Source organism: Leptonychotes weddellii, chromosome 5 (assembly GCF_054177405.1).
Source record: "Leptonychotes weddellii isolate Sample4059 chromosome 5, ASM5417740v2, whole genome shotgun sequence".
In the NCBI taxonomy this organism is placed as follows: Eukaryota; Metazoa; Chordata; class Mammalia; order Carnivora; family Phocidae; genus Leptonychotes; species Leptonychotes weddellii.
In genome coordinates this window covers 63431371-63453827 of record NC_138373.1, presented here as the reverse complement: position 1 = coordinate 63453827, position 22457 = coordinate 63431371, and the positions used below count along the sequence as shown (strand labels likewise).

General features: G+C 36.1%; 1 protein-coding gene across 19 annotated transcripts in view; it reads left to right on the top strand.

Annotated features, from left to right (window-relative positions):
• Positions 1-22457, top strand: part of PARD3 (par-3 family cell polarity regulator) — a 624325-nt gene that overhangs the window by 372580 nt on the left and 229288 nt on the right. For 12 of the 19 annotated variants that reach the window (XM_081820853.1, XM_081820856.1, XM_081820854.1 and 9 more), the window contains 4 exons: positions 2012-2140; positions 4433-4471; positions 19692-19880; positions 21189-21359. In XM_081820853.1, the coding sequence (XP_081676979.1) occupies positions 2012-2140; positions 4433-4471; positions 19692-19880; positions 21189-21359 (528 nt within the window). The remainder of the gene's footprint in view (positions 1-2011; positions 2141-4432; positions 4472-19691; positions 19881-21188; positions 21360-22457) is intronic. The other 7 variants (XM_081820859.1, XM_081820848.1, XM_081820860.1 and 4 more) reach the window with 1 other exon arrangement.

The window sequence follows — 22457 nt, the reverse complement described above, 5'->3', positions numbered from 1 at the left end:
AAATTTTGAAATGGCAGCGTGGAGAATGAATTGAGACATAAAAATCAAATGTCAGAAAAAAATAGTTTTTCAAAATTTCCTTTCTGTACCTCATGAGTTTCGGTTCATTGGTCTTTGAGGCCATCTTAGACATACATAAACATACATAGGCATTTCTGTGTGTGTGATTGCTTGTGTATATAGAAGTAAAAGGAAGAAAGATTGAGAAAAATAGATTAGTCGCTTTTCTTAGTATTTTCTTCAGAAAATGTGTCTGTATTCTTAGCAGCAGATATGGCCTTTCCTAATTATTAACTAGTGTTCAAACACTAATGTTAAACTGCGTTTTGTGGCATTACCCTTTCTTCTTTACTTGTAGCTTCATATGTAGTTTCGAATTATCCAGATCAAACTCTCCTAAAGATTTCTTGAAAAGTAATGGAGCGAAGGATTGCCTTCCAGGAAAAGGATTTTTCCATGGCTACATACTGCACCTAGATTTCTTAAATCTTGCTCCTTTCCTTTGTGTCTTATTCTTGTGACACCATTTTTTAAAGGGGCACTGGTAGAGGCTAAATAGAAGGAAAGGTTCGGGTATAAATTATATTTAGAGTGTTGTTTCCAGAAAGGGCCACTTGTCCTTGGTGCATAAATTGAGTAGTGTTGGTCCAAGGGTGCGGTTATAGCTTGTTTTATGTAGTAGGAGGCTCAGCTGGGACTTGAATTTATCATCTTTGCCCCTGAGTCCAAAACATGTCTGTCCTCCTCTCTCTCTGGCATCAGCCTCACCTTCTTTCTTTCTTGTTGACTCTCTTTCCTCCCATAATTACTTTACTTTCAACACATCACAAAGGCTTTTGTTTTTCTTTTTGAGCAGTGGGAAGAGCCTGAAACCTCTATTTCTTCAGAGTTAGGCTCTATTTTCTGTAGCTGTCAGCTTTACTTGAAACTACATTTTCACAAGTCTTAAACCTAACTTTCTAGTATCTGTAGTTGCATCTACACAGTGTCAACAGTTTTGTGGGCAGTTTTTCTGAGCATGTGGATATTTGGAAGCATACTTAAAAAAAGTATCAAGTCACTCTTTTCTTTTTTTTTTTAATCTAGAAATTTTTCCTTTCTTTGAACCTGTTACTACTTACCTATTTTGTGCAATCACTTAAATAGTAGTACACTGAGCAGTAGAAGATGGTTTTTAGTGGAGAGGGAAATGTTCCAAAAGGTATTTTAACTACAGGGTAATTTTGATATTACAATTTAAATAATATACTTTATTGTCATGGACAAAATGTTATTTTTCTCTAAAGCGAATACTATTGAATAGTTTATAAAAGAGATTTTCACTCTTATTTCTTTTAAATATATAGTGCTTTCTGGTAATGTTATTATACTTCCTTAAAGGTAAAAATAAGGAGATTCCCCAGAAATTGGTTATTTCAAATCTCTCTCTCTCTTTTTTTTTAAGATTCTCTTAAAACATTGAAAAATATCAAGGTATTGCTACCTCAAAATATTGCTACCCCTCCATAAATATAATTATTATTTTGTATTCTTCTTTTAATGTTTGTCTTTTTAGGGATAAAAAGTTATCTTTATAAGTTTCAGTAAAATTTCGTTGGAAGTTTTACCAAAATATTTTTAGTGTGTTTTTACTACTCCCTCTAACAGCAACACCTTTTTGTTTTGGTATAAGATAATCTATGATACATAAGGCCATCAAGATATCTCAGTCCAAAGCCATTAAGTTTTGTGTTAACCTGGTAATTTGGATATATTTGATTTTTAGTTGTTTTTGTTAATGCTCTGGTGGCTGTGGCTTTTGGCTTATTAATGAGTGCTAAAAGATTTACTACTTCCTGTCCTACTTCTAGATACCTAGGCTGTGTTTCTTTATTAGCTACCAAATCATGGGAGAATTGACCACGAAATGAGCTGTGCTCCATAAGAGACATAATACATTCTAGGATGTATGTCTTTTCTTCAGTCATATGTTTGCACAGCACTGCAGCTGAAAACTTTTTATTTGTTTTAGGTAAATGGAGTAGATTTAGCAGGCAAATCCCAAGAGGAAGTTGTTTCCCTGTTGAGAAGCACCAAGATGGAAGGGACCGTGAGCCTTCTGGTCTTTCGCCAAGAAGATGCCTTCCACCCAAGGGAACTGGTGTGTAAATTTAGAGCAGATGAAAGATTTCTGATGCACATGAGCCAGGGATCTGGGCTAGTCACCTGATGGCCAGTGTTTATTGAGACATTTTCCAAACAGTTTCTATATTTTATATATCTTTCAGCCTTAACTTCGCATAAGCATCCTCTTCTTATATTTGCTTAGTTTTGAAGATAGATCTCCACAATATTGAGTGTAGGGGTATTTAAAAATCAGATTGCAAGGATATTTTCTAGGACAGCAAATGCTTATGAGGGAACACTTTCAGATGGACTGATTGAATACAGAGACGTTGATTACTTCATAACTGTCACTTCAAAGGCTGTTGTTGAAAACTTGCCATCTCCTCCACTACGTATGACAAATGTTCATATTTCAGATTTTCATAGTGCATCCAGCTAAGCCAAGTAAAGCTTCTTGCTTCCTGTTGTATGAAAAGGAGTACCTTAACTAGAGTATTACTGTTGAAAGTAAGGAGACCTGAGTGGTACTAAGCCCCATGGCCATTAATTACCAATATTGACATTACTTGGAATGACATAGATGAAATCAAAAGGCATTTGTTTGCACTTCATTTCATTTTTTAAATGTGTATCAATATGTCTAAATATAAGAGGTATTTACATAGTATTGGTGTGAATGAAATATGTATACTAAGTTGACATAGTTTGAATGTTTTTCTGCAAGAAGTGCCAGGTTTCATTTACTATATAAAAACAACATAATTGGAGGAATCACTTTTATCTTTTAAATGTGGTAAGAAAAGTGTTTTATTTCCAGTATAAGTGGTATTTTAAATGTTTCAAAACAGATTTTAGTTGGGCCATTTTAGAGCATTTGACATCTCTTTCAGTCAGTTTTTAGCTTTAAGCAACAATTAATTTGTATATACTGGAATGGCAAGGTTTTAGGGGCACAGTTCCCAAATTTATCCTATAGCCCTAAATCTCTTAGGCTAATATTTCAAGTACAGATGTATCATGATTAGTAAAATTTTCCTTTTATTATGAGCCAGATATGTTTAAGTGTAGAATACCCCATCCCCTGGTTACACAAATTTGCTGTGATTTCATGGAATTTCCGATTGTGATAGGGCTGTAAGCCGAACGCTTGTGTTTTAAGTAGATTTTGAAAATTATAAAAACATCTTTATTTCTATTTTAAAATGTTGAATGCATTATTTCCCAATTTAAATTCGGTTTTCCATTTTCCCCCCACTGTTATCCAGTTTTGTGCTTAAAATGCCACCTGATCCTAAATCTGGAGATGTCGCTATGAAATTGTAAATGAGCCCTTAAAAAAAATATACTAAGCTTTAGATGGGATTTGATGAAGCTTTAATTCTTCGTCAGTATATCTTAGCCTGGGTAATAGTTAGCATTATCAGATTGCCAAAGCTTAAACACTGCTCTTCAGCAGCCCTTCCCAGACTCAGTGCCAACATCTAGCCAGCTTAAGGTTATTCAGGTTCTTCTTGTCCAATTTTGATCTTCCAGGCTTCTGTTTTCCCCTTCTGCTGCCTAGTTTTTTTCTTGGTTATTTAATTTATTGCTTGTGAGCTTTTCATTAAGGAGTGAGCCAGTAGGCCGTCAGTCTATTATTCATGTTGCAGCTGCTTTTTAAGATTTCAAAGAATAAAATTCTGAAACTTAAAGGGGAGGGGGTGCATTTAAAATGATCTTTGAATCCAATTAACAAAACTCTTTTCCTCTGGGTGTCTGTGTTTAAATTCTGTGTCTAAAACAAAATACTGTTATCAATATGTGCCTTTTTAATAAATCAACCTTTTAAATATCTGTGTAATTAAAGCAACTCTATAGTATGTGAAAAAAATCACATTTATAATCTGTGTAATATTTTAAAGTATAATACTTGTGGTTCAGACTGTGGTTCAGACTGTTACTATCTGGTGTAGCTATCAAATTATAATATACCTTAGATGTAGTTGGGGAAATTAAAAAAACCAAAACAGTGCCATGAATAGAGAGCCAGTCTGGTGAGATTTGTTTTCCTCCAAATAATAAAGTCATGATATAATGTGAGTGAACAAGTAAAAATTTACATCAGAAAAATTTCTTAAAACACACACCCACACACACACAAGATAATATAACCACATCAGTGCAAGTTTGGAAGACAATCATACATCATCCATAATATAATCACCCTCTATATATTTCGTGGGTTTTAAGAACCAACAGAATTTCCTTTAAAGTCAAGCTTTGTGACCCTGTGTGTTGAAGATGGCTTTGGTCAGTCTGTATTTATATTTTTCTTCAATTCTTCTAGAATGCAGAGCCAAGCCAGATGCAGATTCCAAAAGAAACGGTAAGAGCTTTGTCTTTTGCAGGGTACAGAGATGCTGGAAAGATAAATGGAACTAACTTCTGACTAATTATATATGAAGTTACTTGTCCTCCCTTTTCCTGGCTCATAATAGATACTACGTAGGTTCATTAAATTCCAAAGTGGTCTCATCTTAAGCTGACTTATTGCTACTACTGCAGATGGAGAATATTTCGTGATTACTTTTGGATAGACAAGGAAAGAACAGAGACAGACGTTAGAGTAGTTTCCTGTCACCTACAGAGTAAGAGGGACCAAAAGTTGGTAAGTGTAGTAGTTTGACATAAATATAAAAGACTTTGTGAGTTGTGAAATGTTATATTTTAAGTGGCTACAAAGGAAAAAAAGTAAAAAAAAAAACTTGATTCAGGCACAGGAAAATAAAAAAAAAATAAAAGCACAATAAAAGTGTATCATATGCAAGAAAAATAAAGTGATAGGTCAGTAATTAGGCACAACATACTAGTTGTCATAATAACTTATAGTTACTATAAGTATTATAAGTTATTATAGCATATTATAATGGGGTAATTTCTTTTAATAAAAGTAACTGCTCACAGCTTCGATTAAAATGCAAACCTGGTTGTGTCCTGTTAAAGAGACAAATCCTAATACAGACTAGAAATAAAGGAGTAAGTTGAGTTCTAACAGGCAATGCTAATGTAATGAAAATAAGAATTGCCGTATCAGCGTACCAGTCTTTGAAAGTATGGTTTTAGTGTGGAGGTACAGTGTAGGGTGAAAAGAGAAGGTGTTTTTATATTGACATGTAACATCCAGTAGAAATTCTAATAATCATGATCCTTTATACACCAACAACAAGGCATAAAAACATATCCCAAACTCTTACAAGTAGTGAGAAAATTTACCAAAACCATATCTACAGTGGGTGATGCTAGTATGTATTTTTCTAAAAATTGTCATATTAGGTAGACAAAAAATTAGACCATGAAGAATTTGAATAACATATTTAACAGGTTTGGTTTCTCTTTACACATTCATGAACAGACAGCTTTGAACCTAATAAACAAAATGTTATTTAAAAATATTCCATAATTAAAAACATGGGTGACAAATCAGACCTCAGGAAAATTGGTAAACAGTCTTGAGAATATTATTATACATTCATAAGTATGGGTTGTAGAAAATTTATGGTCTTAATTTTTATTCATAAAATCAATTGGTCAGTGATAACTAATGAAAATCAAACTGGTATCTGTGTTTGTGTATGGTGGGTAGGTTGAAAGGAAGGGGAATTAGATTGATTTTTAAAGAATTTAAACTGGGCACAAGTGTGATTCATAAAAAGCCAAAATACTTAAAATAGCATGATATTGTTATGGGAATAGATGAAGAGAGTGCTTGAACACATTAGCAATGATAGACCTGATGTATATATGCATATACATATATATGTATGTATAAGGCAGCATTTCCAAGTAGTTGTAAAAGATGGTTTATTTCTTTTTTTTTTTTTTTAAAGATTTTATTTATTTATTTGAGACAGAGAGAATGAGAGAGAGAGAGCACATGAGAGGGGGGAGGGTCAGAGGGAGAAGCAAGCTCCTTGCTGAGCAGGGAGCCCGATGCGGGACTCGATCCCGGGACTCCAGGATCATGACCTGAGCCGAAGGCAGTCGCTTAACCAACTGAGCCACCCAGGCGCCCAAAGATGGTTTATTTCATATTTAAAATAATTAGCCATTCAGTTTAAAAAGTTAGATTTCTTTTTCTCACCATACACCAAAATAAATCCCAGTTGGTTTATGAAATTAAACCTTAAAAAGTACTAAAATGTATTAAGAAAAAACTATGCAAAAAACAAAATAAAAATGTAAATAAAAAAATTAAAAAATATACGTGAAAAATCTGTTAACTTTGGATAGTGAATGCCTGGCCAAGCATGGCAAAACCAAAATTTTCATTAGGTAAATAGATTTAGATTTGTCTATAGAAAACTTTTGTATAGCAATAACCATACCATGAAATAGTGATAAATGCTAAATAAAATAAATGGTAAATGGGGAAAGTATTTTGCACTGTGACCCTTGGTGAATAACTACCCCTTTATTGTTGGGATCTCATCATAGAGCTTTTAGGAAAATGGAATGATTTCACACATAAAGTACAGTTGACCCTGAATGAGGGTTTGAACTGCGTGGATCCACTTATATGTGGATTTTTTTTTTTTTTTTATAAAACATAGTACCGTATTGTAAATGTATTTTCTCTTATTATTAATAACGTTTTCTTTTCTCTAGCTTACTTTATGGTAAGAATACAGCATATAATACCTATGACATAGAAAATATGTGTTAAACAACTGTTTATGTTATCAGTAAGGCTGTTAGTAAAGTTTATAGGGAGTTAAAAGTTTTATGAGGATTTTCTACTGTGTGGGGGGTCACTGCCCATAATCAGCACCTGTTCAAGTCCAGGACAACGTGAGATAGAAAATCATGCTATAAGCTGTAAAGATAGGCATGTTCTTTCAAAACATTTAGGCAGTCCTGGCAAGGAAATTGGTGATTAGCCCTGACCTTTTCAGTCACTGAAGGGAAGAAGTGGCGTTGGTTTTAAATGCCATATTCCACTGAGAATTCCAACGTCCATTTTAGTCCACTGCTTATGTAGTAGCCTCCTGTGTTCATGAGAAAATTTGCCCAGCAAATGACAATTCAGTCACCTTAACAAAAGAAGAAATATACACATGTATGTGTGTCTGATGTCTGATTACAAATGGAAATTTTTTTCTGATGAGAGTTTTTCCAAGCTCAGTCAGAAATCACAGTTTGTTTTTTTTCTAAATATTTTCTTTTTGGTTTCTTTGTTATTGTTGTTGACTTGTTTTTAATAGGTCCTCTCACATCTGTGCCTCTGTTTCTGCTCTTGCTCCGTATATAAGACAATACAATTTTGGGTTGTTAAAGGCTTCATGTTACATTTAAAACTTAAAAAAAATAAAAATAAAAAGACCTCCCGGGTCGCTGCCTCTCTTTGTACCTTTTGAGGGCAAGTCATTAAATTCATTTAAGTCTTGAAATTCTCTGATATTACTTAAACTTTTAGGTAATTGTAAGCACCTTGAGAATAGATAGGTCATAAAAGTCAATTAATTTGTTTGTTGGTTGATTATTACAATGACCCATAACTGATTTAGTCTGAGAAATCGAAAACATGTCATTAAGATATATGAATAAGTTCAATGACTAGTAGACCTCTTGAATTTATGAGATGGAAGTTTCCCGTACATCTTCTAAGTATCATCTTAATGAGAGTGGGAGATTGTAGCTGGGGCACAAGGGTGCCAGAGCATCTAGCTCTTGGGGTCCAGGCAGACCAGTTCCAGCTACTTGCTGCTGACAGGATCCAGAGGCAGAGAGACAAATGGTAGGGAAACAAGAAAAGAATTTATTTCAGTGAGGCCAACACTGGGAAGACGGTAGACTAATATCTCAAAGACTGTCTCCAAAGTGCTGAAAATACTTCCAGGTTTATATAAGGAGAAATGTGGAGCAAAGGTTGGTACATACATATATTGCCAGGTGAACCGGGGAGACGTGGGCTCTGAGGCTTCAACCCAGCCTGTCCCAAAGATGTCACCCAAGTCTTTTGGTCTTGTTATGAGAAAGAATTACAGGACAGACACAACACAGGCTAGAGACAGAAGCTGGAATGTTTATTAAAGTGAGAGTACACTCTCCAGATGTGAGAAGGCCAGTGAGTGAGCTGATTATCCTGGGGGTTGGGTTTTTATCTTTTATTGACAGTTGTGGAATATTCATTACTTGGGTGGGGATTTCTTGGAAGCTGGTTTTGAGCCTTTTCTTCCTTATTTGGGCAGGGGTTTCCAGCCTACTTTGTCAGCCATCTTGGGCCTGTCTGGTTTGACCTTGGTTCTTGTGGTTTTGTTCTGGAGTGTTGCCAGGACAGGCCTCTGACTTTGTCAATAGCTGGCCATGACTGACTTTTTCTTGGCCTCCAGGCCTCCTGTTAGAACCTAACTGAATGTCTCTAACACATAGGTGGGCAGTGAATGTCAGGTTGATCATTGTCTTGAGGTCAGTCACACTTGGGTCTTCCTGGCTCAGGGTAGTCCTTATTGCCCCGGGGCGGGGGGGGGTTAGTTTTGGCTCCCATCAGGACATGCTTTGCTGGCAGGGTCTTTTGCCTGAGTTAAGAGTTAAACTGAAATGAAGAACTTAATCCATTAGAAAGTACAGATTGAGGTCAAAATGGAAATAGTTGAAGTCCTTTTTCAAGATTAGAAATTCTGGTTGCAAATTAACCATTGAAAATTGGCCAGAAAGCCGAATTATTTAGCACAGGCTCACCACCACTTGCTCTATGTCCTGAATAAACTCCTTTGCCTTTGAGAAGTTTATTCCCTTAATATAAGGCATCTCATGTGGATGTCCTGGTAGGACAAGATAATACATGCGGTACTAGTCAGGGTTCTCCAGAGAAACAGAACTCATAGGATATGTGTATATATAGGAAGAGATTTAGTATAATAGTTTGGCTTGTGTGATTCATGAGGCCACCAAGTCCACATCTGCAGTGTGGGTCAGCAGGCTGCAGACCCTGGAGAGCCAATGTTGCCGATTCAGTCTCAAGTCAGTTGGCTGGAATCTCCTCTTCCTCAAGGAGGCTGTCTTTCTGTTTTGTTTGGCCTTTAACTGATTGAATGAGGCCTACCCACATTGTCGAGGGCAATCTGTTTTATTCAGAGTTCATCAATTTAAATATGAATCTCATTCAAAAACACCCTGTGAGTTGACATATAAAATTAACATCACAGTGAAGTGTAGTGAATTTACCTGCTGGCTATAAGACCTTGACTTACCAAAGTGCCAGTTTCTTCCCTGGCTTCAAATAGGACTAATGCAAACCTGGTTAGGAAGCTCCCCAAAGAGCTCTTGAGTAGGATCCATGTCAAAATACAATTTTATGTTAAACAGATTCAGGGCTATGAGATAAAAGTAGGCCTTTAGAAAATAATATGGTTTAGAGATGATACTAGAGCACAGAGATAAGATATGCTTAAAAGTCATGAATTCAAAATGCATTCCAAAAAGAGTTAGTGGATTCTCCCTATGAAAAATGCAGGGATACAGTGGGGAGTCTTTGAGAACCTCCTGGAAGAGGTGGAGGTATCTTGATAGGCTAACTTCAGAAGATTTAGTCTTGATATAGAGATTTAATGAGGTAGGTAATAAGCATTGTCATTAAGAGGTTCATTTAACTAATGGTTATAGGAGATCAAGTAAATGCTACCATAATGACCCCACTGTAAAATGAGAAAACCGTAGAAGAAATTAAAAGAACAATCCCATTTGCAGTAGTATCAAAAAGAATAAAATACCTAGGAATAACGTGAACCAGGGAGGTGAAAGATCTGAACACTGAAAACCGTTAAGACATTGATGAAAGAAGTTGAAGGTGACACAAATAAATGGAAGGATCTTCTGTGCTCATGGATTTAAAGAATTAATATTGTTAAAATGTCCATCCTGCCCAAAGTGATCTACAGATTTAATGCAATCCCTATCAAAATTCCAGTGACATTTTTCACAGACATAGAAAAGTAAGACTAAAATCCACATTGAACTACCAGAGACCCTGGCAGCTAAAGCAATAGTAAGAAAGAACAATTAAGCTGGAGTCATCACACTTCCTGATTTCAAACTATATTACAAAGCTGCAGTTATCAAGACAATATGGCATTGGCATAAAAACAGACACAAAGATCAATGGAACAGCATAAAGAGCCCAGAAATGAACCCATCTATATATGGTCAATTAATTTATGACAAAGAACCCAGACTCTACATGGGGAAAGGATAGTTGTGTTGAGAAAACTTGATCTTCACAGGCAAAAGAATGAAATAAACTCTTATTTTATACCATACACAAACATTAACATAAAATGGATTAAAGATTTAAATGGATTTATGAAACCATAAAACTCCAAGAAGAAAACATGCTCCTTGACATTGGACTTGCTGATGATTTTTTGGATTTGACACCAAAAGCAAAGGGAACACAAGCAAAAGTAAACAATGGCAACTACATCAAATTAAAGAGCTGCACAGCAAAGGAAATCAATAAAATGAAAAGACAACCTAGAGAATGGGAGAACATGTTGGCAAATCATTCCATCTGATAAGGGGTCAATATCCAAGGGACATGAAAAACTCCTACAACTCAATAGCAGAAACATCAACAATCTGACTAAAACATAGGCAGAGGAACTGAATAGAAGTTTTTCCAGAGAAGACCTACAAATGGCCAGGAAATACATGAAAAAGTGCTGAATGTCAATTAATCACCAGGGAAATGCAAATCAACACCACAGGAATCACCTCACAACTGTTAGAGTGACTACATCAAAATGACAAGAGATAACAAGTGTTGGGAGAAAGTGGGAAAAGGGAACACTTGTACACTGTTGGTGGGGATGTAAATTGGTGCAGCCACAATAGACGATAGTATGAAGGTTCCTCATAAAATTAAAAATAGAGCTACCATGTGATCTAGCAATCCCACTTTTGAGTATGTATATCCAAAGAATTGAAATCACTATCTCATTGCAGCATTATTCACATTAGCCAAGATATGGAAATAACCTAAGTGTTCATCAGTAGATTCATAAAGATGTGTTTATATACATTGGAATAGTATTCAGTCACGAGAAGGAAGAACATCCTGCCATTTGCAACAACATGGGTGAACCTTGAGCCCTCTACATGAAAGAAGTCAGAGAAAGACAAATACTGTATGGTATCACTTATATGTGGAATCTAAAAAAGCCAAACTCATAGAAACAGACTAGAATGGTGTTTACCAGGGCCTGGGGGATGGGAGGAAAAGAGGAGATGTGGGTTAAAGAGTATAAGTTTCCAGTTATAAGATGAATAAGGTCTGGGGATCTAGTGTAGAGAATAGTGATTATAATTAATAATATGGTATTATATACTTGAAAGTTGCTAAGAGAGTAGACCTTAACTGTTCTTACCACAGAAAGAATATATAATTATGTGATGGAGATGTTAGCTAGTACTATGGTGGTAATCATTTTTCAATCTGTCACTGTATCAAATCACCCATTGCACACCTTAGACTTATACAGTGTTATATATTAATTATATCTCAAAAAAGCTGGAAAGAAAAAAAAATCCAGTCAAATCAGACAAAGCAAATAGGGAGCTTAATGAGGGAGTGAATTTTGAGTCATTACATTTTTATCGATGTCTTTGTACAAATTCTTTGGGTTAAATTAATAATGAAACACTTCTGTAGTCCCTATAATGTAAATCAATGTTGGTACTGTAGAGAACACACATTAAAGTGTTTTTTTGAGTTTTTGATGAAGAGTTATACTATCAGACACTAATCATATGTTGGCTTTAGTAGTTTGGTTTTGAGCAGCAAATATTGCTATTGTCATAAAACATTTTATAAAATCTTGTGCTATTTTTAGTGCTTTAAATGCTCAGACTTTTTAAAAAACTTTTTAGTTTAAATTTAATTTAATTAAGTTTGAATTCAGATGATTCAAACTTGTTTTTTTAAGTTTCTTTCTTTCTTTCTTTCTTTTCTTTTCTTTTCTTTTCTTTTCTTTCTTTCTTTAGTAATCTCTATACCCAACATGGGGCTTGAACTTAAAACCCTGAGACCAGGAGTCACATGCTTTTCCGACTAAGCTAGACGAGGCGCCCTGATTCAAACTTACGTTAAAATGATCTTTCTCCAAAGTTGGGATAGAATAATATTTTCATGATATTATAAAAATTGTAATGATTTTGTATAGTCAATCTCTGTCAATTCACGTGAAATTGCTTATTATTACTATAGTAAGATAAGGATTTCTTAGTGTTTGATGTGCTTGTCCTTGAGAAATATATCTTATTTTTTAATTCTCCTTTTGTAGATAGTAATAAAATTAATATTTTTAAAATTTATTGTATAATTTTTTTTGGTATTGAACTCTTAGGTTATTTTTTATGTTGGTAGAAATACCTGTTTTAAATGAAAACTGTTTTAGATATAGCAGTATTCTGGATTAGTTCCTGTGTACCATTTTCATTCTGAAATGTCAGACTTTTAGGAAAGTTTCAAAAACAGTACAGAAAACTCCAGTATGCCCTTCACCACATTCCCCAATTGTTAATATTTTACCACATTTGATACATAATTATCTTTCATCCTCCACCCTCTCTCTACTTTTTCCTTTGTTCCTTCCCACTATATGTATTTTTTTCTGAATTGAGAATAAAATGCAAATGTAATTCCCCTTTATCTGTAAATATTTCAATGTGTCTATCCTAAGAACAAGGACCTTTCCTTATGCAACCACAGTTTAGTTGCCAAAGACATGAAATTAACACTGACTTGAAAGTTTTGTACTACCACTTGCCCCAATTAATGGCCTTTATAGCATGCAGAGATGAATGAATGAATGAATGGATACGTAAGAATCAAATTCTGGTCTGGCTTCCAATTCAGGACCATGTGTGGGATTTAGTTGTCATGTCTCTTCGGTCTAATGTAATCGGGAACATTTCTTCAGTTTATCTTTATTTTTCATTTTTGAAGAGCAAGTTACTTTGAGAATGTGCCTCAATTTGGGTTTGTGTGGTATTTTTTTAATTTGATAAGGGTTTCTAACTTAACATTATAGATTAATAACTGTATAAAACATTTTATTATCAGTATTGGTATTATCAAGCCAATAAATTCTTTAAATTTTACTTATTTTACATCTACCACTTGATTTAGAATAGAGCACAATAAAGCCAATGTGACATTTTGACTTTGCTTAATAAGAATAATTAACCTTGGGGCGCCTGGGTGGCTCAGTTGGTTAAGTGACTGCCTTCGGCTCAGGTCATGATCCTGGAGTCCCGGGATCGAGTTCCGCATCGGGCTCCCTGCTCGGCGGGGAGTCTGCTTCTCCCTCTGACTCTCCTCCCTCTCATGCTCTCTGTCTCTCATTCTCTCTGTCTCAAATAAATAAATAAAATCTTTAAAAAAAAAAAAAAGAATAATTAACCTTAACATATCAGCACAGATAATGTGTATAAACATTCATCTCACATGTGGGATAAATTAAAATATATAACTTAAAGAAACTTTGGAGGGTCATTCTTTTGTGCAAAAACAGAATAAAACCAAGATAACTTCTTATTTAAAAAATCCTCCTTATAATTAAAAACATGAATCGTTCCTATTTGTGATAACTGCATATTATTTAATCTCTTTATGTTGAATGAATGTAGTCTCCTTTTAACTTCTTTAAACCTTTTGTTAGCTTGAGCATATCATATTCTGTCACCATGGCATAATGGTTTTGTAAGAACTCTGGTATCCCTTCTGAGCACCAGCCCCTGCCCAACATTTATAACCATGCTCCTAGCCCTTCTTTCCCACACTGGTTTTTTAAGAGGAAGAAGAATTAAAGAAATGGCACGCAGTGGGATTTTTATGTTACAAAGCAGTAGTGTATAATTAATGGATGTTACAAAAATCAGTCAAGTATAGAAGAAAAAGTCACCTGCAATTATGTGACTTCAGTGCCACCATTTTGATGTGTATTTTTTTTTTTTTTAAAGATTTTATTTATTTGACAGAGAGAGACACAGCGAGAGAGGGAACACAAGCAGGGGGAGTGGGAGAGGGAGAAGCAGGCTTCCCGCAGAGCAGGGAGCCCGATGCAGGACTCGATCCCAGGACCCCAGGACCATGACCTGAGCCGAAGGCAGTCACTTAACCAACTGAGCCACCCAGGCGCCCTGATGTGTATTTTTTTTTTACGATTTTCTTCTTTACCTATGTAGCTAATATATATATATATCATGTTCCAGGCACATATCATGTAGCTAATAAATGTCATGTCCAAAGCAGAAGGACAGACTGATATGTCCCTTCCTCCTAAAGCTTTTACTGGTATGAGAAGGCAGACATTAAACAATTTATTAAAATAGGATCTCAAGGCTTATGATGGGTGCAGTATTGGAAGTTAAGAAAGCTTACAGGATAAAACCCAGTTTTCTTAGTCACAAATGTTTTTCTGTCCCACCAAATGGGATACTTTTTAAAGACTTTAATAGCTGAATAGTATTACATTGTGTAAGTATATCTTCATCTACCTAATATCATACATGTAGGTTTTTCTTATTTTTTAGCTGTCCTATTAAAGCAGTGAACATCTTGACAGTTAAATCTTTGTTCTTGATCACAGTTTTTTAGGACATATTACTAAAGTACTATTTTTTGGGTTAAAAATGTAGAGGCTTTTGATAAGCATTGTCAAATTGACTTCTATAAGTGTTGTATCTTTTTATATTTCAGCAGCAGTGCAGGAAAGTGCCCATTTCACCATTCTTTCTGCATTCTTGGATTTCATTACTTAAAGCAATTTTCTTCAGTAGTTTGATAACTTTTGTTGATTGCATGTCTTTTGTTGCAAGTAGATTATTTTACCTATTTTTTTTTGTCCACTCATCTTTCTTTAATGAATTGCTCATTCATATCTCTTATTTGTTGTGGGAGTGTTCGTCTTTTTGTTATTAATTTATCATGTTTGTGCAGTAATGAAATTAACTCAGTGGAAAAGGGAGTGAGAGAGAAGTCAATAAATTATAGTGGAGCAGTGAGCAGCAAAAAACTTTGCTGTTATTTCTCTGCTCACACTCACAACACTTCTGATACCAATGTGTGAGTCTTCCAGACCATGTACTTCTTTATACGGTCTGGAGTTAGTGTAGACCCCACAAGTTATGCGCTCAGTCCCACAAGACTGCCCCCCACTCAGAGGCCATAAGAAAGTAGTGGATCCCCAGGCTACCCACAACTTCTGTCTAACTTGGCCACAAATCAGAGGTTCCTATGACCGTCTCCTTGGGTTTGATAATCTGTTGGAGCAACTCACAGAGCCCAGGATCACAGTTTACTTACTGTCGCCAATTTCTTACAAAGGTATTTTATTTTTTTAAAGATTTATTTATTTATGTGAGAGAGAGTGAGTGACAGAGAGAGAGAGAAGAGTACATGAGCAGGGGAGAGGGAGAGGGAGAAGCAGACTCCCCACTGAGCAGGGAGCCCAATGCAGGGTTCAATCCCAGGACCCTCTTATCATGACCTGAGCCAAAGGCAGACACTTAACTGACTGAGCCACCCAGGCGCCCCTACAAAGGACATTTTAAAGGGCACAGACAGACCACTAGATGAAGAGATATTTAGGGCAAAAATCTACAAGTTCCCAAGCTCAGGAGCTACTGTCCCTTTGGAGTTGGGGTGTGCCCCCATTCTGGTAAATTGCTATGTTTATTAACCCGGAAGCTCTCTGAACCCCATACTTTTGCAATTTTTATGGAGGCTTCATCGTAAAGGCATGATCAATTATTAACTGTTTTCAGCCGTTCTCACCTTCTTGGAGAATGGGTTTGGGCTAAAGTTCTTAACTTCTAATCATGGCTTGCTCTTTCTGGTGACCAGAGCCCACCCAGGAGCCACCGAGGAATCCACCAAATGTCACCTCATTAGAACAAAAGATGCTCCTAACATCCAGAAAATCCCAAGGGATTTAGGAGCTCTGTGTCCAGCACTCTTATTAGGAAATTACAAGGGTTTTAGGAGCTCTGTGTCAGGAACTGGGGTGAAAGACCAATATAATAGCAGGCATTGAAGGGAGATTTTATATATTTATATTTCCTTTTATTTCACAAATGGCAGAATGTTGGTTGAATCATTTATTTCTTTGCAGAGCCTGAAATCAGCTATTGGACTCAGATCTGTGATTTTAGGGCCTCCTATGACATGGATACATACCACTTCTTTTCACAATATCTTGTGCACTCTTATTAAAATCTTGATATATTGAGGCTCAGAGATGACTCTGCTCATATTTTTTTTTTTTCTATTTAAGATAATCAACTTTTTTTCCCTCTCTCATTTGGATCTACCCATTTTTCAGATTAAGCAGGCTCAGAAGGACCTGTGGGCCCACTGTTTCCCACAGCTGTTGGACTGCTCTCCGGGGAAAAAGGACGCCTGGCTGGGCCTTCGTGTTGCACGCTTGTGGTTATTGTTCTGTCTCACTGCAGATAGAAGTGTGCATCTTTTCTGCTATTCTGAGGATAGTGGGAAAGCAGATAGCTTTCATACTGCCCATTCTGCAGGCTTCCTGCTTCTAGTGTGCTTAACAAAAATGCCAGTGGAGTAGTGGGCAAAGTAAAAAATGATAGGTTGCATTAATGCAAAAAATCACTTGGAGTGTTCAAACGTGTGTGCATGAGGGACATGATGAGCTTGAATGACATGGTCATGTGCAAATGACTGAGAGGCAAAGGAAATACATTTGTTGTATTTTTGTAGAAAGAATTTGACTCAGTTGTAAATTACACAATCTGGATGGAACCCGTCAAGGTGATAGAAAATTAGTTTCTCCTTTGTATCAGAATGAAGAGATCTATACTAGAAGACTCCGTAAAAAGTTCTCTATAATGTGGCATTTAAAATGGTTTTTGAAGAGCAAATTTTTTAAAACATTTTGCTGCCAGAAAATTAAGTTCTAAAAGCTGGCATTAATTTCAGTCTTATGTCAAGAGCCAAATGGATTAATAATGAAATATCAAAGGAAAGTACAATCTCTCACTTAAATGTTTTTAATGATAATAATGACTTAAGACTTGATAAGAAAGCTGAAAAAGAATATCATTCCCATCCTGTAGTTTTCATAATAAATGAAACTTTCCTGTGGAGAAAATAGTCTCCTTTAAGACAGGTTCAGAGTAGGGCATGTCAGGAAATGATTTCAACTTGATTAAAATTTTTCTTCATATATTCAGTCAGCTCCTTATCTTGATTTTTCAAGTAGAAAAATAAATGAGAATTTTAAGCCTTAGTAAAACATTATGGAAATGTGAAAATCAGTAAACATTAAAAAGCCAAACTGAAGACCTAAATCAGTAAGTGACAATTAAGAACCTTCTAGACTTGAGGCAAACAAATGTACTCAGTGATCAGACCTACATGTGCCCAGCTGAGGACTATCTTTGCTTTTTATACCTTTTTAAATGCAACTTTTCCAGGAATATAAATACTGATTCTGATTCACAAAGTATGTTTTACCTTTAATTACTTCTGAATTTGAAATAACTCTGAAGGACACTATGGTGTGTTTTGATACTGTTTTGTGTTTCAGACATCACAATTTACTTACACATTATGTTTTTATAACAGATTTTATATTGAGATAGCTGTATTCACACAAAGTCATTACTTAGTCCTTCTGAACCATATGAATAAAAGTTTATAGAATATAAAATGTATATTAGTATTAGCATAGTAAATATGTGCTGTATCAATATTTTGATATGAGTATTTGATATTTCTTTCTCTCCAATACATTGGTTTTATTTGAGCTATAATTATTCTCTGGGAATATTTTCAGTATAAACATTTTTATAATGAGCAGGCTTAGGCTTGATTTTGACTTTGACACTGAAATGTGTTTGCTTTGTATAGTAACATAGCTATTGCCCTGTATCTTTTCAAGTTGTTCTTATTTTGCATTCTTTATTATATAGTTTTCCTGTTTTTAACATATTAGTGATTTTATTTTTTTGAAACATACCTTGTCCCGATAACTATGAGGTTGTGTTTTGCAAAGATGGCACAAAGAACATCCTACCATAAAATGTTAATAGTGGATATTAGTAAATTAGAAACCTTACTTTATGAATCACATTATTATGGATTTGGGGATTTAAAAAAACATATCTTTTGCAGTAAAAAATTATCTTTTATTGATAAATGCTATGCTTCTAAAAATTATTTCATCTGGTTGCGATGTTAAATCCCCAAATTTGTAAAAAAAAAATTATTTCATCATTATTATATTAATTTTTATTGTTACTAGAAAAATTTAAACATTTGTTGGGACACAGAAGAAAATTGAAGTCTACCCACATTGCTCTGTGATAGCCTCCTTCCACGTGTGCAATTGAACATTCTTTAAAAGCACACTTTAAAGGATGTATTATAGTCTAGCCTAATTATGTACCATTAGATATTTAGCCATCTTTCAATTATAATTTGATAATTCCAGCTTGAGTGACTAGGTGGATGCTGGAGAAATATTCCAAAATTGGAGAAAGAGGAGCGGGAACGTGTGGTAGGACTAGACGAGGCCTTTAGCTGTGATTTGAAGAGTTTGTGTCACCTAGCTGTTATGTGGTTGGAAATACCTTGAGTCCTTACCTATTTGGAGATGACCAGGGTAGAGATGTGAGTGGTTCCAGTCCTGGTCGTGGGTGGGACTGCTGAAGAGAAGTCCGGAGGTGGGCAGGCGGCCTCGTCCCCGGTGCCCAGTGTTTTAGTGGCAGAACACATCCTCTGACTGGTTCATCAGGCTGTACTTTCAGCTTCCTGTTTTTCCTCAAATTTTAAGGGGGCTGGACAGGATTTGGTGTGTCTTAAATATGTTCTGTTCTGAAACAGTCTTCTTATGCAGTGATGACTACAGTTATGAAATCAAAGCTTACCGACACCACTAATTAATGAAGCTGTATTGCTTGGAGAATATCCCCCAGCTGTCTGAGGCATACTACAGTGTTGAGGAAAGGTGTCCTCTGATGTTGTTTCTGTCTCATGGATGCTGAAGGATAAAGCTCTCTAGTGGCTCTCTGAAAATGAATACCTGTTTCTGCTGGCTTTGTATCATCAGAACTTATTATTGTGAAGAAAATGATATACCATTAGTGAGCATTAAACTCCTAATGACATCAAAAATTCCTAATGAATAAAAGGACAAATGAGTTATATTTATTTATTTTGATTCCTGCTGTGACTGTTTTTCTCCTGTGGTTTAGGATATATGAACAGAACAACAACAAAAAAGTCCCAAACTCTAGGAGTCACATGTCTTCAGTTTTCAGCTGTATTTTTCCCTACATTTCTCAGAATCTGCTTTGAGTTTGTTTCAATATTGAAACAAGTGCCACATAAAAATATTAACAGCTGGTTCCAGGAATCATCTGGAGGGGGTGCAGATGCACTGTTATGGATCTTGTCGCAGAACGTTGGTGGAAATACTGTGCCTGTTAGGATTAAAGACTGCTCATTAGCAGTCTTTAAAAATAGCTGTGAGAAGGGAACATTGGAATATAACGTGCCATGCAATTTTGTTTCCTATTAGAAAGCAGAAGATGAGGATATTGTTCTCACACCTGATGGCACCAGGGAATTTCTGACATTTGAAGTTCCACTTAACGATTCAGGATCAGCTGGTCTTGGTGTCAGCGTCAAAGGTAACCGGTCAAAAGAGAACCATGCGGATTTGGGAATCTTCGTCAAGTCCATTATTAATGGAGGAGCGGCATCTAAAGTAAGCAAATGTTACCCTTACTCGGCTTATGCCCATTAACAAAAATATATCATTACAACTCTATTCCTGTCTTGGGAACATATACACAGTGTGTGTGTGGGGGGGGGCTCCTTTCCTCCACCCTCTTATGGCCTATGAATTAAACTGGCAAAAGACACATGAACAGAACATGTTTACAGATTTTATTGATGTTAATATTTAAATTTTTCCATGTACAGGGGCTTTACAGAAAAGAAAGAAAATCTAAAGAAAACTCAGAAGCTTAGATACCATTTTAGCAAAAGGCAGTAAATTATGGAACAGTAATTAGACAAAAAATGACATTTGTGCTTCTCAGAGAGGTCAATTGTGGGATGGTAAATAGATGGCAGAAACTCGTGGTAGATAAGGTTTCTTGTGCATGGTCTGTTTTGTCGCCTGGCTAATCTCAGAGCCATCGCTGTCTCTGGTGATGTCCTTCTCTTCCTGGTTAAGGACAGGTGAGGGGCATCTTCATAAGAGGAGCTCTGTGTTCAGCCAGCAAGGCAGAGAACAGAGAGCTCCTCCGGCATCTGCCAGTTCTCAGTTGCCTTCAGCTCAAAAGAGTCCTTGTGCCAGAATGGCATGTTTTGGAGTGGCATGTTCTGATACCCTGTCACGCTCACCCTGTAACGCCTTTTGTTTTCTTCATAATACCCCATTTGTGATCAAGCGAATAGAAATCTCCGTGATCTCTCATTTTAGGATGGAATCCATAGCTTCAAGTCCCCATTTTTTTGTCTCACAGAATTTACAAGCCATAGTCCTTGTAGTTCAAAGAAGATAATCCATGCAAAGACTTAGCTTAGGTTCCGGGCACAGAGCTGCCCTACAGGAAGGCTCATCTTTCCCTTGTCCCCTGCCTGTGGGTCACTTTGCCTGCTTGCCAGTGGAGAGCAAGTTTCCTCCCTGTTCGTCAAGGGGGCACTTCTCTGCAATTGTGTAACAGCCTTGAGCTTTTTCTTGTCTTGGGTTGTAAATAACCTCTATGGGTGTCTCTGGAAGCAAGAAAGTAATCACTTTGTGTCCTTTGAATTAGTATGCTGTTTTGGTAAACAGATTATGATAATGACTTGATTTACAAATGTATAAATGATTGAAACAGACACAGGCTGCAGTGGCTGCTTAGACATTATTGTGCTCCTGTTCAATTGGACACAGTCCATTAGGATTAAAGCCCCCTTTCTCTCCCCTTGTTTTTATTTTTTATTTTTTTTTAACTAAAGAGAGAGCAACTTCTTTTATAACAGACTATTTAATAGCACTTACTTCTACCTGTTTTCTTCCCAGGATGGAAGGCTTCGGGTGAATGATCAACTGATAGCAGTGAATGGAGAATCCCTGTTGGGCAAGACAAACCAAGATGCCATGGAAACCCTCAGAAGGTCTATGTCTACTGAAGGGAACAAGCGAGGAATGATCCAGCTCATTGTTGCGAGGCGAATAAGCAAGTGCAATGAGGTAAAGTATAGGAAATAAAAAGAAGACACTAGCATTTGAAATTGTAATAAGACTAAGTTTTTGTCCTAATGGATAAAGAATGGCAGGTCCTGGGACTTTCCTTCAAAATATTATAAAATTATCTTTGCTCTTTTTATTGTATTGACTGTGGACTGTGATTTGTTCTCTTACTTCTATGATCAAAGTATTCCTAAGTGTGCATTAGTATTTCTATGGCCAGCTCAACAAATAACACTGGGAATCTTAAAAGCACCTTCAGCTGGGTTCTCTTCTTGCAAACAGGGCCATACCTTCCTGCTGGGAGCCAACAGTTTCTCTTCTGTTCAGTAGTGTTGTACCTGGGAGAGAGAAACAATGAAACAAGGGCTAGTTCATTTGTTTATCTAAAATGGGATGCCTGTTCCAAAGTTCCTGACAGGGGAGAATCTGTTTCTCTTGTGACATTGTCAAAAGTGTAAGTCTCCCCTTCTGTTCCCTGTGTCCCCTTTCTCCTTCACTATAGGGTTGAGTATTTTCCCCTTGATTGCATGCTTTTGAGAGAGAACTATTGCACAATGCCATGGCTGGTTCTAAATATACGCAGCAGTGCGTAATTAGGAATGAGAGGGAAGAGTATCCTTTCCTGAAGGGTGTGATCATCTGTTTCCCCAAATAGTAAAAAAAAATAGTAAGTGGAAACATACTTTCTGGCACAGTGGGGTATTTGAAAATTTAAAAGGAATTATATATTGATTTGATAATATTGGAACTTGAAAAAAAACCAGGTTCATAGATCTATTATAAATTATGTGCCATCTATAGGAAATAGGTGGGAGCTGAGAATTTATAGAGCAAAGCTTGTTAAAAATGTAGAGTTTGTTTTTGCTTTTAATCAATGCTCAACTCCCCACATTTTTAAATCAACTAAAAGGAAATGACTAGGAAATCATACAAACTGAAAATTATATCTAAATTGTTTAAGTGTTTTTCTTAATTTAAAAATCTATGTTATATATCTAAAGCGAGCTATTCAGGTTGTGTTGATCACTCATGCCATCCCGTAATACATTCATATTTTGCAATGAAGGTTGGGTAGTCAATGTACGGGGGTGACCAACT